The sequence below is a fragment of the Mirounga leonina genome, unplaced genomic scaffold, assembly GCF_011800145.1.
Source record: "Mirounga leonina isolate KUSES-001 unplaced genomic scaffold, KU_Mleo_1.0 Mir_127, whole genome shotgun sequence".
NCBI lineage: Eukaryota > Metazoa > Chordata > Mammalia > Carnivora > Phocidae > Mirounga > Mirounga leonina.
In genome coordinates this window covers 78,806,633-78,822,172 of record NW_023270316.1, presented here as the reverse complement: position 1 = coordinate 78,822,172, position 15,540 = coordinate 78,806,633, and the positions used below count along the sequence as shown (strand labels likewise).

The 15,540-nt window shown below is 38.6% G+C and overlaps 1 protein-coding gene across 3 annotated transcripts in view; it reads right to left on the bottom strand.

Moving 5' to 3' along the window:
- XPO4 (exportin 4) overlaps window positions 1-13,277 on the bottom strand; it is a 120,238-nt gene extending 106,961 nt beyond the window's left edge. For 2 of the 3 annotated variants that reach the window (XM_035003718.1, XM_035003721.1), the window contains exon 1: window positions 12,933-13,275. In XM_035003718.1, coding sequence (XP_034859609.1) covers window positions 12,933-13,001 — 69 coding nt within the window. In that variant the 5' untranslated portion in view covers window positions 13,002-13,275. Of the gene's footprint in view, window positions 1-12,932 lie in introns of all 3 variants that reach the window. The other variant, XM_035003719.1, reaches the window with a different exon arrangement.
- Window positions 13,278-15,540: the final 2,263 nt, after the last annotated feature.

Here is a 15,540-nt window from a genome sequence, read left to right as displayed (position 1 = left end):
CAACCAGAAGTAATGACAGAATCTAATAATTATTTGAAATCTGGAATCAATATTTACCAATCAGAAGATGAATACAAAGAGACACACAGCCACACTCTAGATCTATGCTGCCCAATATGGCAGCCACTACCCACATGTGGCTATTTAAATTAATTAAAATTAAAATTTTAGTTGCTCCACTGCACTAGCCCATTTGAAGTGCTCAATAGCCACATGTTGCTACCAGCTACTGTATTGGAGAGTGTTGATATATAGAACATTTCCATCAACCAGAAAGTTCTATCAGCACTACTCTACTAGAAATTTAATTAACTCAACAAATATTTATTGAGTGCTTACTCTAAGGTTGCCTTGATTTATGTGCTTTGATGCAAAGTTATCTGATACATTAAAGTACAAAATAACAATACTTATAGAGGACTTACATGTGTCAGGAGCTTTGCTAAACACTTTCTTTTAATGTAAATGAAATCATTTATTCTTAACATTAACTACATGAGATAGGTACTATTATTTTTCTATTGTAGAGATGAAGAAACAGACACACGGAGGTTAAACGATTTGCCAAATGTCACACAGCTAGTCGGAAGCCAAGAAGAATCCAAATAGTCTGGCTCTGGAGCCTCTACGTTATACCGCCTTTCCACAATTTCTAAATTTCAGTAATTTTCCATGTGTGCTTACTAACATAAGCAACAGGGTGATTTTTCTAATATCTCATCTGAGTAGCTATCATACCACTGCTGTTCTCTAATTAGTTTTCTAACCCCTGCCACAAAACCACAGAATAAAGACAGGCCAGCTTTTTAACGTTATTAATCTTATTCAAAGATTGGGGTCAAATAATTTTATATTAAAACGTGGATATATTACGAATTAGAATGAAATTTCCATTAACTTTTAAGAAAAAAGTTAAGAAATTTTGAGCTTCTACAAGCCATTGTAAGGTAAGCTTCCCCCAAATATGTATTCATTCTCCTTTCCCATAAGAGTCACTGTGGCATTAAAATTTTTTTTTAAATATTAGTTTATCCCCCCCCATACCCTAACTTTGTTCAGAATTTCATCAGCTCTTTGCTGAACAACTTCAACGGCCTCCTAACTGGTCTTCCTACCTTCCATCTTGCTTCCCTCAATCAGATTTTCACTTATCGAACCACAGGTCTGTCAAGTCACCACTACTGGGTGAATTCAAGCTAAATTATTGTGGCAAATAAGGCCTTAAGATAACCCAGACCCTGCCTATTTCCCCATTCCCTAGGCTCATCTCATAGTACTTCCTTCCTCATTTATTCGTGCACTTTTTTCATTCAAATATTATTGAGCAAATACTATATGCAAACAAGATCCTTGAACTAATACATATTGGAGTCTAACAAGGGAGACCAACATTTATTTGTTAATCACACAAATAAATGTAAATTTTCAAATGTGGCAGGTGTTATGAAAGAACTACACAGTTATCTAAGTGTAGGACAGATGAATCTCACCTTTCAGGGAAGCTAAGAAAGGTTTTCCTCAAAATGACTGTGGAGATACCTGAAGGGTTAGGTGAAAGTGAAGAACATTCTAAGCAGAGGGAAAAGTATATGAAAGGTCCTGGGGCAGGATGAAGAACAGGAAAGTGAAAGACTGAAAAGAGAACTGGCGTGGCTGAGACAGAGAAAAAGCAACAGAAGTGTTCTAAGAAGCTGAACAGATAAAAACTTACTCAATGCCTTGCAAAAAGCAAGCAGTAATAAAACCTCAATTCAAACCTGCATCTGTCTCTGAAACCTACCACTATACTCTAGGCCTTCCCCTATAGCAATCTGTTCATATATTTCAGTCCATAAATTACTACCAAATGTCTACTATATGCCAGGCAATGTGCTAGATGCTTCAGACACAACAATGAGTCAATGATAAGCAGAAACAGAACTCCTGTCCTCTGGAGCTTACAACCTACTAGGTGAGTCAATCGTACAAATAAATACCATAAAATGGCAGGTATAATAAATATTACTAAAGTAGATGATGTTATGAAAAAACAATTTAACCTAAGAGTGGTCAGGCTTCTTTCATAAAGTAAACTACATTAAGATCTGAAGAATTAAATGTTAACTAGGAAGAAAGGGGAGAACAGTGTTCCAAGCCAAGGGAATACATACACATGAAGTTCCAGAAGGAGGAAGCAACTCAAATATAATGGACTAAAGCCCCTCAAGCTGTAGCCTAAGGTCAGCTTCAAGAGTGTGACCTGTGCAGTCTCATAAGGCCCAACTCTCTAAAAGGCCCCATGCTTAATTTGATACTTTGCTGTTGCCATTTTTAAATTCTTAATAATTTTATTTCTGAACTTATGTTTTGCAGGTGAAGCCCAGTGGGACAAGAGAGCATGTGCAGGAGCTGCGAAGACAGGATGGTGGCCTGGGACACATGCATGTGCCTCAAGGCAGTCTGGGGTGCCTCGAGTCCCAAGGTGGCTCTGATCAAAGCTGGGCCCAACTAGCAGCAGCTCCAGAACCTACCATGGGAAGCCACCTTGCCTGCTCATGCCCCAACCCTATCCCTGAGGCACCTGCACAAACATTAACTTTCCAGTCTAAGCACTGTGACAAGAACTCAAGGAGTAAACTTTGTCAGTAAATTACAGAAGAAAATTGTACAAATAGACATTGCAATAAAGCATTTCAGGGAGTTATTAGAATTCTTCAGAGTTTAGAGTCTCTGGTTTTCAAAACTTCTACAGCAAAGCAAAAGTCTCCAGGCTTGGAAATAAAAATTGTATTCAACAGAAAAGATACTATTTTAGTATAAAGCTCTGAAAGACAATTTTATTAATCAGAAAGACAATTTATTATATGAAAGACATTTATTAATCACAAAGACAATTTAATTTTTCTTTTATAACTGAAGACACAATGGCAAGATGCATAAAAACACATCTTTAATTGTATATAAATTTAATCATACATAAATCATTAAGCAAGCTACTTTTGGTTTCTTCTATGACCTCTACAAGTAACAAGAATTGTTAAAAGAAACATTAAAATATTGTATAAAGTTACATCTAAAATTAAATTCAGTATGAAGTCTTTAAAAAAAAAAAGTTCTGTAAGAATCATAGCTCTAAAATTTGTATTTGTAAATAATTAGCCAGAAATTTATCCCAAAGTTGTCACAGCCTATAAAATATAACTCTAGTAATAGCTGCATCAGTAGAAAGATCCTATTCAAAATAATTATCAAAAATTTACAATCTCGCATTTGCCAAGAGCAACTGACATCACTTTCAATTATACCAACTGAAAACAAACTAGCTAAAAGTAAAAATTCTGATGACCTAATAAATTTGTAGAAAAGCCAAATATATCTTATGACCAATCAAGATTCCACAGAAAATGTTATTATATTATGTAAAATTATACCAAAATACTTTTACAATTTATAAATTTGCTGTTATCCAGAAAGGATTATTACTCCTACTATATTTTGTAAGTATAAAATATAAAGGAAAAAGCTTTATGTTTTAAAGCCTCTAATGGCACTTCTTCCCTGCTTTTTGAACAAGGAGCCCCACATTTTCATTTTACATGAGGCCCCACAAATTATGTAGCCAGCCCTGGCTGGGAAACAAAGAAAGTAGACAGGAATTGGCTTATGGCTGGAAGATGAGGCAGGGGCCAACAACCACGCTGAGCTTTCAGAACCCTATTGTGGAAGCCATTAAAGTTGGAAGAATGAAATGAGACATAGCCTAGGAAATCAGAACCTTTACAGATAAGATAGCATTCTACGGTTTTAACAACCACCCTAAGAATAATTATGCACCTTCTAAACTTTGAAAGCCCCTACTTTAGAATATTCTCTTTGCCATTTTATAGTGGGCCTAATTTTTCCCACCATTATAAGTGAATAGAACTTGGCCTGAGAATAAATCCATATCCCTTCTCCAAAATAAACTTTATTGGTTTTCTAGTAGCTTTCTCAAAATAGTTTTCTTCCTTTTATTTGCTAGCAAGATTATGCTTAACTAGCACTGATTAAAGAAAACTGCAGAAATGGGACCTAACTTACAAATGTAATTTTTATTCAGCCTCAGCCATGAGACAGCTTTTAATTTTGAGATAAATAAAGAATAGTCAAGAAAGTAATCATAGACTTTAAAAATACATACAACATTCAAATTTATCAGAATGAGATATTAATGTGTGACTCAATGTTTTATATTGTAAAAAATTCAAACTATATTGAAATGTAGAAAGGATTCTTTCCACTTCCAATCCCATTCTCTAGATACCCATTCTTAAAAACTTAGTATATATCTTCCAATTGTTTCTATACATATACAAATATATGCAAAGATTTTTTTTTTATTTAGAAAACAAAAACAAGATCATATATTCTGTCCTTCACTTTTTACCCTCAGTTTGAGGTTCTTTCCATGTCCATTTTGATCTTTCCATTAAAAAAAATAACACTACCATATAGTAGACCCACATTTCTTGTGAGTTCCAGAGGCTAACATATCACCATCTACCAGAAAGTTTTAATTTTTTATACCTCTGGCTAGCATTAAAGCATAGTCTGTTTTTCCATTATCTGTTACCTTCACAATGTGAAATATCATTTTATTTTATTTTATTTTTTAAGATTTTTTTTTAATTTATTTGACAGAGAGAGAGAAAGCACAAGCAGGGGAAGTGGGAGAGGGAGAAGCAGGCTCCCGCTGAGCAGGGAGACTGATGCGGGACTCGATCCCAGGACCCTGGGATCATGACCTGAGACAAAGGCAGACGCTTAACCATCTGAGTTACCCAGGCACCCGTGAAATATCATTTTAATCAAAGTTCTGTTTTTGGACCATTCTTTCAATTTTCTATTCTTTTCCCATGCCAGCACTACAGTGTTTCAATTACTGTAGCTTTTTTAATTGTTTATTTATTTTACTTTATTAAAGATTTTATTTTTAAGTAATCTGTACACCCAATGTGGGTCTTGGGAGTCGCAGGCTCCACCAACTGAGCCACCCAGGTGCCCCTCAATTACTGTTACTTTTGAATAAATTTTAGTAACTGTACATCAAGTCCTCCAAACCCTTCATTTTCCTTTTTAAAAAATGCTGTTATTCTCATACAACTATTCTTCCAGATATATTTTCTAATTAATTAGTCATATTTTTCTCCCACCTCAGAAAAGGGTGAGGAGGAAAGAAAGATTTTGACTGACGTTACATTCAATTTATAGATTAATGAGGGAGGAATTGCCACCTTACCAAATTAATTCTTTGAATTGAGGAACACAGCCTTCATCTAATTCAGATTTCCTTTTGTATTCTTCAGATAAGCTATATACTTTTCTTCATAAAAAGTTGCATGTTTAATAGTGTTCTATAATTTATTCCTACAGTTTTTATAACTGAAGGAATGAGGTCTTTTTTTCCAATTTTAACTTGATCACTGTTGATAGAAAAGAAATCTTACAATTGGTTTATGTCTTATATCTGGCCATGTGACCAAATAACTATTCTAATAGTTCTTTTTTTTTTTTTTTTAAGATTTTATTTATTTGTCAGAGAGAGAGAGAAAGAGAGAGCACAAGCAGGGGGAGTTGCAGGTAGAGCAGGCAGAGGAAGAAGCAGGCTCCCCACTGAGCAAGGAGCCAGATACGAAACTTGATCCCAGGACCCTGGGACCATGACCTGAGCCAAAGGCAGATGCTCAACCAACTGAGCCACCCAGGTGTCCCACTATTCTAATAGTTCTAATAGTTTAATTTCCTTGGATTTTTTTTTTCTGGATATCATCTGCAAATAATTATCTTTTTTACTTTTCTTTCCAATATTTGTACTTACTCCTTTTTCTTATCTTACTGTATCAGCTAGGCCCTCCACGTGGTAAGTAATAATTATATTATGACTCCCTATTTTACTCGTAAGAATATCACCATTTACTAGTGGTTTGAAAGAACTTTATTGTATTTTTTAAGTCAATTCCTAGTTTATTGAATTTTTAATCATGAAAGGCTGTTAAATTTTATCAACTGCCTTCTAGGTATCTATGGATGATTTCAAAGGTCTTTTCACATTTCTCTGGATCACTGACCATGTTCCAATTAGTGGAGTATGACACAAGTCCAACTGCAAAATACACATTTAATTGAACTTTATTTTTTATTTATTTTTTATTTTTTTAAAAGATTTTATTATTTATTTGACAAAGAGAGACAGTGAGAGAGGGAACACAAGCAGGGGAAGTGAGAGAGGGAGAAGCAGGCTTCCCGCGGAGCAGGGAGCCCCATGTGGGGCTTGATCCCAGGACCCCGGGATCACGACCTGAGCCGAAGGCAGACGCTTAACGACTGAGCCACCCAGGCGCCCCTTTAATTGAACTTTAAATAAAAATTCCCCACTAACTAGTTTTTGGAAAAAAACTATTAGTGCCAGTATTCTAATATCTAGTGCCACAACAGAGACTAAAAGACAAAATTGAAATAAATAAAAATGGGGGCGCCTGGGTGGCTCAGTCAGTTAAGTGTCTGCATTCAGCTTAGGTCATGATCCTGGAGTCCTGGGATCAAGCCCAGCGCTGGGCTCAGCAGGGAACCTGCTTCTCCCTCTCCTCTCACTATCTCTATCTCAAATAAATAAAATCTTAAAAAAAAAAAAAAAGAAAAATGCTTACTCAATATAATGCATCTTTCCAATAAGAAAAGTAAATGCTACAATCAAAATTCTTAAATTCATGACCTGTTCATTACTGATTACAAAAAAATAAAGCATTGCACCTTATACATAGAAGTGGCTCAGTCAGTTGCGTGTCCTACTCTTGTTTCAGCTCGGGTCATGGTATGGAGCCCTGCCTTATTGGGCTCCACACTCAGCGGGGACTGTGCTTCTCTCCTTCTCCCTCTGCCCCTCCCCCCACTACATAGCGAGAGAGGGAACACAAGCAGGAGCAGAAGGAGAGGGAGAAGCAGGCTTCCCGCTGAGCAGGGAGCCTGATGCGGGGCTCGATCCCAGGACCCTGGGATCATGAACTGAGCCAAAGGCAAATGCTTAATGACTGAGCCACCCAGGCGCCCCTAAAATAAATAAATCTTAAATAAATAAATAAATGCTCAAATACTCCCCACACATATGGCATTCAGTTTTCTCAGGCCTTCATACAAATATATCCCTCTACTTGGGATACCCCTCACCCAACTGGAAAACTCCAACTTGTCCTTCATTGACTACTCCGCTTAAGGATCTCCTGTTCCAAGAAGCCCTTTTCTAGGTCCCCAACTCAGTCTGAGATAGATGTCCCTCCTCTGTACTCTCAGAGCACTAGTTTATACTTCCATTATGTTACCTAACAATTGCTTAATAGTTTTGCCTTTCTCCCCCATTGGACTATGCTCTCCTTGAAAACAATGTCTTTCACCTATCTCCTTAGCATACACAGCATTATGCCTAGCAAATACATATGGAAGAAATGCTCTAGAACGAATGAATGGCCAGACTTAACTCCAAACCCAAACCAGCTATGGGACCGCAGGCAAATCACTTACCATCTCTGAATCTCAGATTTTCTTTACAAAGTTTAATATCTCTTCTATTTACTTCACAGGATTGATGTGAGAATAAAGTAAGAACTTTTAATATCTCACTACAATTTTGCAGATGCTTTCAAAATAATAACCAGATTCCACTACAATAAAAACCATGATAACCAATCATAAAATCGCTCTAATTAAAGCTGCATTTACACTTACTAAATCCATTTTGGTTTTAAAACAATTGTAGTAAATTATTTTTCTTTGAAGTATCAGTTAACATATGTACTCTACAACATCTTATATTAGCACTACACACACTCACAAAGGACAATCTCTAACAGCTCAAGCAAGCCAGGAAAACAAAATAGGAAATTCAAGAAATTCAAGAAAATAAATAAAGCATTTTTCAGGTTTACTGTTCAAACAAATATGCTATTAATACTAAAAGAACACTACTTTTCCATTATGATGTCTCTAAAATTAAAACACATCCTACATTTTATATCTATTCACGCACACACACAAAATGGAAATAAACTTCCTTTACAATCCATCCACAAGGAGGTGAGTAAAGAAAGGCACAGGAAGATATGGATTACACAATTTCATTAGTGTAAAAATATACATTTTAAAAATGATATGTGCACTTCTTGAAGGCGGGGGCAGTTATGCAGCCTCAGAACAAGGTCCCTGTCACCCCTTGGTCCCAGCTGCGAGGGAATGACCATCTCTGTGAGGTTCAGACATGATTTTGTTAACCTTGGGGTCTACCAGCCCTATGTACGCTCTATGTTGGATGTGTTTATAATCGTAAAATTGCTATCGGCATTGTAGACACTGTGTTACTTTTATGCTGGTCCTACTGATTTATAATTATCCACAAATAAATATTTACATGGTATAAAAAGAAACCAAACAAATGAAAAAATAAAAAATAAAAATGATATATGTATGCTCTTATATGACTAGAGATTTTTTTTAGATTTATTCATTTAAGAAAATGTGTATGCGCACGCATGCATACGCATACACACTCACACACCCACACACACACACACACACACACCCACACACGGTGGGGGCAGAGGGAAAGGGAGAGAATCTCAAGCCGACTCTGCCCTGAGCACGGAGACCAACTCAGGGCTCGATCATGACCTGAGCCGAAATCAAGAGTGGGATGCTTGGGGCGCCTGGGTGGCTCAGTTGGTTGGGCGACTGCCTTCGGCTCAGGTCATGATCCTGGAGTCCCTGGATCGAGTCCGGCATCGGGCTCCCTGCTTGGCAGGGAGTCTGCTTCTCCCTCTGACCCTCCCCCCTCTCATGTGCTCTCTCTCTCTCATTCTGTCTCAAATAAATAAATAAAATCTTTAAAAAAAAAAAAAAAAAGAGTGGGATGCTTAACCAACTGCGCCACCCAGGCGCCCCGCCTAGAGATTTTTAACATGTGTACTCAAGAAACCGTCATGTCTGAAAAGGCAATGGGAGCTTAGGGAACTTTTACTTTCCCCTATACACCTTTCTGCACAACTTGAATTTCTTACTATTCAGAAAGGTATCTGCAAAATTTTTTAAGTTAAGGATATTTTATAGTATTCTCATTCATGTAAAAAAAAAAGAAAAACTATATAATGTGTATTATAAAAGCACAGGAAAAAAGGCATATTCAAACTTAATACAGACTGCTTAGGGAAGGGGGACTGAGAGTGGGGAAAGGAAGAAGAGGGAGATTCATTTTTTATTGTGTATTTGTGTGCTATACTTTAAAATATGTTCCAGTATTACTGCTATAATTTTAAATAACAGAAAATGTGTCTACAACACCAAATTTTCAGGTCTGTAATGTAATGTACTAAATTCATGCAGTCAGAGAGAAGACTCTCACTAATAAGAATGTTAGCACTAAAGTGTGGTCAACTTTACTTACTCTAGTATATATTTAATATACTCTCAAAAATTTAGGGTTAGGTATCTTAAGCAAAGCCAATAAATGGAATCTTTTTTGCAGAAGAAACGTTCAGGACCTATTTAAATAATTTTCCATCTGCACAATGCTTTCAGAATAGATAACTTCACTTGCACAGCTGCTAACCTACAGAAGTCCATCCTCATTCTAGTTTTTTCACCTTCAAATTTATTTTCTAGCAAGTAACCTCACTGTCTTGAATCAGAAGATTAAGCAGTATTTGCAAGCATCTACAGAAAATACTCCCTGTTACTACTTGAGGCAGGGGAAGAATCACTGTGTTGAGATCTATAAAATCAATAAATGTATTTTTCATTCTAAAGGTCTAATACACTATCTGGCAGTTTATCCAATAACCTAAATAGGACTGAATATAGATATTTACAATGAAGCAACTGCAATATCCAAAAACACATTTCAAAATTTCCCATCAAGCAATAAAGTGTAACATTTATGGTATTATAATATGTTGACTTTGAGAAGCAACATGGCTGAGTAAAAAATTTATTAAGTTCTGAAACAGGAGTCTGGTGATCTAGGTTCTGGATCACTCTTCTCACTAATTTGTTCTGTGACCTACCTTCGGCAAGTCACTTCTACCTCTTTGAACCTCAGTTTCCCCATCTGTAGAATGGAAGGGAGAATGCTTAGACTAGGTTCTTATTTTTCAGGTCTCTACTTCCTTAGAAATGCTGATAAAAGCTATAAACCCTATTACCAAAAATGTATGTTTGCACCAAAAAATCTGCTTACAATTTCCTTCTGATATCCATTGTGGACTAAGGCCTCTGTACTAAAAGATGTCTTGAGATTATTCTGCACACTAAAACTCTACACCAAATTTCATAAAAGAAATATATGGATACCAAATGGAAAAATTAAGCAAAATGATTGCGAAAGACATCATTAATTACTTTGAATCCCAAAACATATTAACAATTAAAATATATAGCAATTTCCTATAAACGAGATTTCCTCAGATGATGGGTAAGTGCTAAAATCATTCGTCCTTTTTAAAAAATATTCTAATGCTTAATAGTTGAAGATTTAACAATCTTAACTATCCCCAAATGAATTTATTTACTTGCTTTCTAGTCGCACTGCCCTTTAGGTTAAGAGCCACAAACTGGTAACAAACAAATCTGAGTTGGTGTCCCCACTCTACAACTTTCCCTGTAAATTTGGATAAATTATCTAGCATTTACATGTTTCAGTCCCTTAGTCTATAAAATGAAAATGAAAGTAATAATTACCACCTCATAGTTAGTAAGAATTAAATAAGGTAGCATCTGGCATAGTGCCTCACATATAGTAAGCACTTAATGAATGTAAGCTGTTACTACTAATAATAAACTGGAATTCAGCTTTCATACCGAGAAATAATGCAGTAATTGTTACTCCTACCACACATTTGTGGTCCACATTTGTGACAAGTGGAAACTTCGAAAAACAAATTTCCTATTTTTAATAACATTTTTTTTCAATACTATTCTCTGGAAAGATTAAAAAGTATGTAAATGGATATCTACACAACATATATAAGAGGTGGTGAGGTAGAGTAGAAAGAGACCCAGCTTTAGAGCCAGACAGATTTGAGTTCTGAACCTAAATCATCAACTTAGTAATTACGTAATCCGGGCCACTTAAATTCTCTCTCAACCTTGTAAAGCTGTTGCAAGGATTAATAAAGTATGTAAAACATCACACACAGTATCTGGATGTAGTATGCACTCAATAAACAATACTTATTGCTATTCTTCTCAGCTACTCCCTTACAGACAATAAAATCAGCTTTGCCAGGGAAGAGGGACGGTACTGGTACTGGCAAACACAAGTGCTAATTAGTGCAAGACATTAATTTTATCCTATCAATGTAAGAACTAAGGCAGTGTTTTCTGGGGTCACATACTCCTTCCAGAGTCTCAATAGGGTCCCTGGCTCCTAGAAATTTTTCAGGTATTTCAGGAAACACCAAGTCAGGGATTTTAAGAACCTCTATTAAGGAGAATACTAGCTAGTTTCTTCTGGACTTAACTTGGAAGAGTCTGAAAACTTTACTCAGTTTTCTGACAAAACGATTCACGTAGCTTTGCTCATAATGAAGCAAGTAAACCCTGCTTTTATTAGACTTCTAAATTTAGTTAGTTAAATTTCATGAGCTATCTCGTGTTGTGTGTGAAAACAAAACTTGGTAAGTGGAACTACAAACTATGCTAGAATTAGTTCAAATACTTTTAAACGTGATGCTCGAACATATAATCCAAGCACCGAAGGAAAAGGAAAGAAGTTAGTTAAATACATACATACATATACATATACATACATACATACATACATACATACATAAAACGAAGCTAGCTGGGCGCCTGGGTGGCTCAGACGGTTAAGCGTCTGCCTTCGGCTCAGGTCATGGTCCCAGAGTCCTGGGATCGAGTCCCGCATCGGGCTCCCTGCTCCTTGGGAGCCTGCTTCTCCCTCTGCTTCTCTCTCTCTCTCTCTGTCTCTCATGAATAAATAAATAAAATCTTAAAAACAAAAACAAAAACGAAGCTAGCTGTATTCGATTCTTAGAAAGGCTGGATCAATTCAAGCAATCAAACGAGCCTCTAACTTCCAAAAACAACAACAACAACAACAACAAATACAGTTTACTGAGTAACTGAATATAGTTTATCCTTACTTCTACTCTCTGCGTGCAATACTTTTTTTATCCTTTAACTCAGCCTTCTCAAACTCCCTGGGCAAATAACATACTCATCAAACTGATCACTGTATAGTGTTAAGAACGAAGTCAACGAGCACCTTAAATTCAGCTCTCCTTAATGCGCGACCCACAGGGAGCTTGGTACTTTAATTAAGTTTTGCCCCAATGACCTTGGTCCCAAAAATTCCCCTCCCTCCATCCTGCCGGTCCTTCCACGTGCTGGCGGCTGCGGTTACCCCAGAGGTGGCTGCAGGTCAGAGAAAGAGCTTGAGGACCCGCATGCTCGAAGGGAACAAGGGTTGCTCACAGCACCTGGGCTGGACCATCCCTTCCTTCCTTCCTGGCACCAACTCCCCAGCGGCGCACACACTGTCCCCCGACTAAAGCCCTGCGGGGATGACCCGGACCTCACTCCCCGCGCCTCGCTCTCGACCCAGTCTGCTGGGCAGGGCGTACGGTGAAGACGGTAGCACAGGAAACCCTCTTTCCTTCAGTACCATATTCCGTCGCCCGACCGGAGTGCCAGACACCTAGGGGAAGTGGACAGCCCCAGGAAGAGGGGGCAACGAAGGCAGAAGGAAAGTAGGATGGAGAATCCTGCGCCACGCCACCGCCACCTCCTCCACTTCCAGGGCTCCCTGGAGGCCTTTGCCGGTCGCCAGCTTAGCGAGCGGGAAGGCCTGGCACGGCAGAGCCAGCCAGAGGCCCGCAGATGCTGGGGTGCGGGGGTCGCGGTGTACTCACCATCAGAACTTTGGCCGCGTTCTCCAGCTGAGCGATCACTTCTGGGGGCCCAAGCGCCGCCGCCATCATGGTCTCTCTTCAATGACGCGCCATGCGCTGCATTATGGGAGCGGGCGCCGCGGCCGGCCAATCGCCGCAGCGACCCCGGAGCCTCACGCGCTCCCAGAGGCCGTCGCAGCCGCCGTCGACGCTGGCGTCGCGGGCCCCGCGGGCCTGGTTTGGCCGCCGGGTTCTGGGCGGCGGGAAGGAGAAGAAAGTGAGTCAGGCCTCCTCGTTGGGGCGGGAGGCGCCTGCAGTGCGGCGCCGCGCAAGATCCGGGCGGTTGACCCAGAAGGTGACTGCCGCGGCTACGGGCCCGCGCATGCGTGCTGTCCGGCACCTGAGCCTCTCGGCTTCTTCGGCCCTTGTGCCCACGAGCCGCTGGGTTCTCTCCACGGTGAACACACCCCACACCATCACCAGGCATTACCCGAGACGCCGGCAAGCTCTCTGGTCTCTACTCTTCACTCCGTCCATCCCGACCTCTCCTTTTCCTTCCACGCTCCACGCAGTGTAGGATCTCACTTGGAACTGGTCTCCCCACTTCCTCTCCTGGGAGTGCGCCGCCTTTCAGAACATCTCTGTCCTCGGAGTCCTAATTCTCTGTCCCTCCTTGCCAAAAAAAAAAAGGGGGGGGGGGGCATTCCAGGATAGAAAGGTTCGTTTTCTTAATGGGAGGTCCTGTAGGAGATTCCTCCAAATTTATTTGGACAGCAGATCATTGAGAGCTCTTTTCAAGGGCTGTGTGTCATACTGGAAAGTGAAAAAGCAGGAATCCTAACCTTGACTACCCTGCTTCTTGGATTCAGAAAGAACTCATTGTCACCCGTTTTGTCGGGTTTAAGGAAGTCATAATAGCAATGTTAGTTATGGAATTCATGTTGACAGGTACTTTATAAAGTAATTCAACTTTCCCTCCAGTGCTTCAGTCTCCTTTACAACCTCCAGGCAAGTAGTCCTGAGAGCAGCTATTTCAGTATTCAAACCAGCTTTAAGTATTAGAAAAGTTGTTCGAAAGAGAGGGTTATTTTGTTTTTGAGCTGACATCTACTTTCCTATGACTTCGACCTTTTGGTGCTGGTCTGATTCCTGGGACTGTGCAGAAAGTCAAATTCATTTCAGTGTTTGTAAGTTTTCCTCTGTTGAAATCTTCCTGTATTTATTCTTCCTAGTTATAAGTAAACCGTACTTTTGAGATTTTTTTTTTAAAGATTTTATTTATTTATTTGAGAAAGAGTAAGAGAGCATGAGTGAGGGGCAGAGCAGGGAGCCCCATGCAGCTCCATCCCAGAACCCCGGGATCATGACCTGAGCCAAAGGCAGATGGCAGAGGCTTAACCAACTGAGCCACCCAGGCACCCCAGGGTGGTTTTTTTGTTTTGTTTTTAATGTCACTGCAACAGAATTGCATTATTTTCTCCATTGGAAAACAGGTTGTAAACAAACAACACGTTTCTTGTATTTGATATCTCTACAACTTGGGAGTTGAGAAAGTGAATTAGTGAGGTTTTTATTGCTTGAGAAACAAAGGAAGTGCTTTTTATTTCATTATAAAAGGGCAAAGTTAACCAAAATGCAGTGAATGGCCTTTTTTATTTTAAGAATTATGTGAAACTAAATGATTAACATAGTGCATGACATATAGTAGGCACTCAATAAATATAGCAATCCAAAAAAAGATTACAAGATGTTGCTGTTACGAAGAGTCATTACTGCAGATCAGTGATGTATCCGCAAAAGTGTAGGCAAATGAATAGTTTGTGATATTAAATGTTTGAGGCCTATAATGCTTCAGATTGGGCCTTGTGTTCCAAAGCATTTGTTTTGTGTAATTACATAAGAACTTTGCATCTAGATACTTTTTAAAAGGAGGGGGAAAAAGTATTTTATCAAATGTGGAGATGAGTAGGCTTTTCAAGTTATTATATTGAATTTAGAGGCTTTATAAAGTGGGTTATAGACAACTCATATTACTGGGAGCCATGAATTTTAGGGTGGGGTAAACAATGAAGTTGTAGAATCTCAACGTTGGAAAACAGTAGAATTTACCTACTAGTTTAACCTCCCCTCCGATGCCTGACTCTTGTTATTTCTTGATTTATCCAATAATAATGCTCTCCTACAGAGGGTTAAGAAGTAGTATTCCAGCCTACCCACATGCTTTTTCTATCCTGAAATAGAAAAGGAGAAGGAAGTTGTGCAGATTCCAATAATTTCTAAGAGAGAAATGTTAATGGTCTGAGAAGAAGTAGATGTCTGGTTGAAATGTTCCTGAAATCAAGAACATTTCACAAATACATTCCCTCTACTTTTAGAGTACTCCATTAACACGTATGATGTCATGGGAGTCTTTTATCCCTACTTATTCTTTACCAAAACTAATTAGTAAAGTATATTACATACTTTTCCTTAGAAACATCAGTGTTTGGTGTTTGTTTGTTTGTTTTTTTAATGGAAACCAGTGGGATTTGCCAATGTTACTAAATGTTGTGTCTTTCCTAAATTAGTGGCTTTCTAGGAACATTTCTAAAGTGAAAATATGGTTACTGACTATCTCCATTGTTGACAT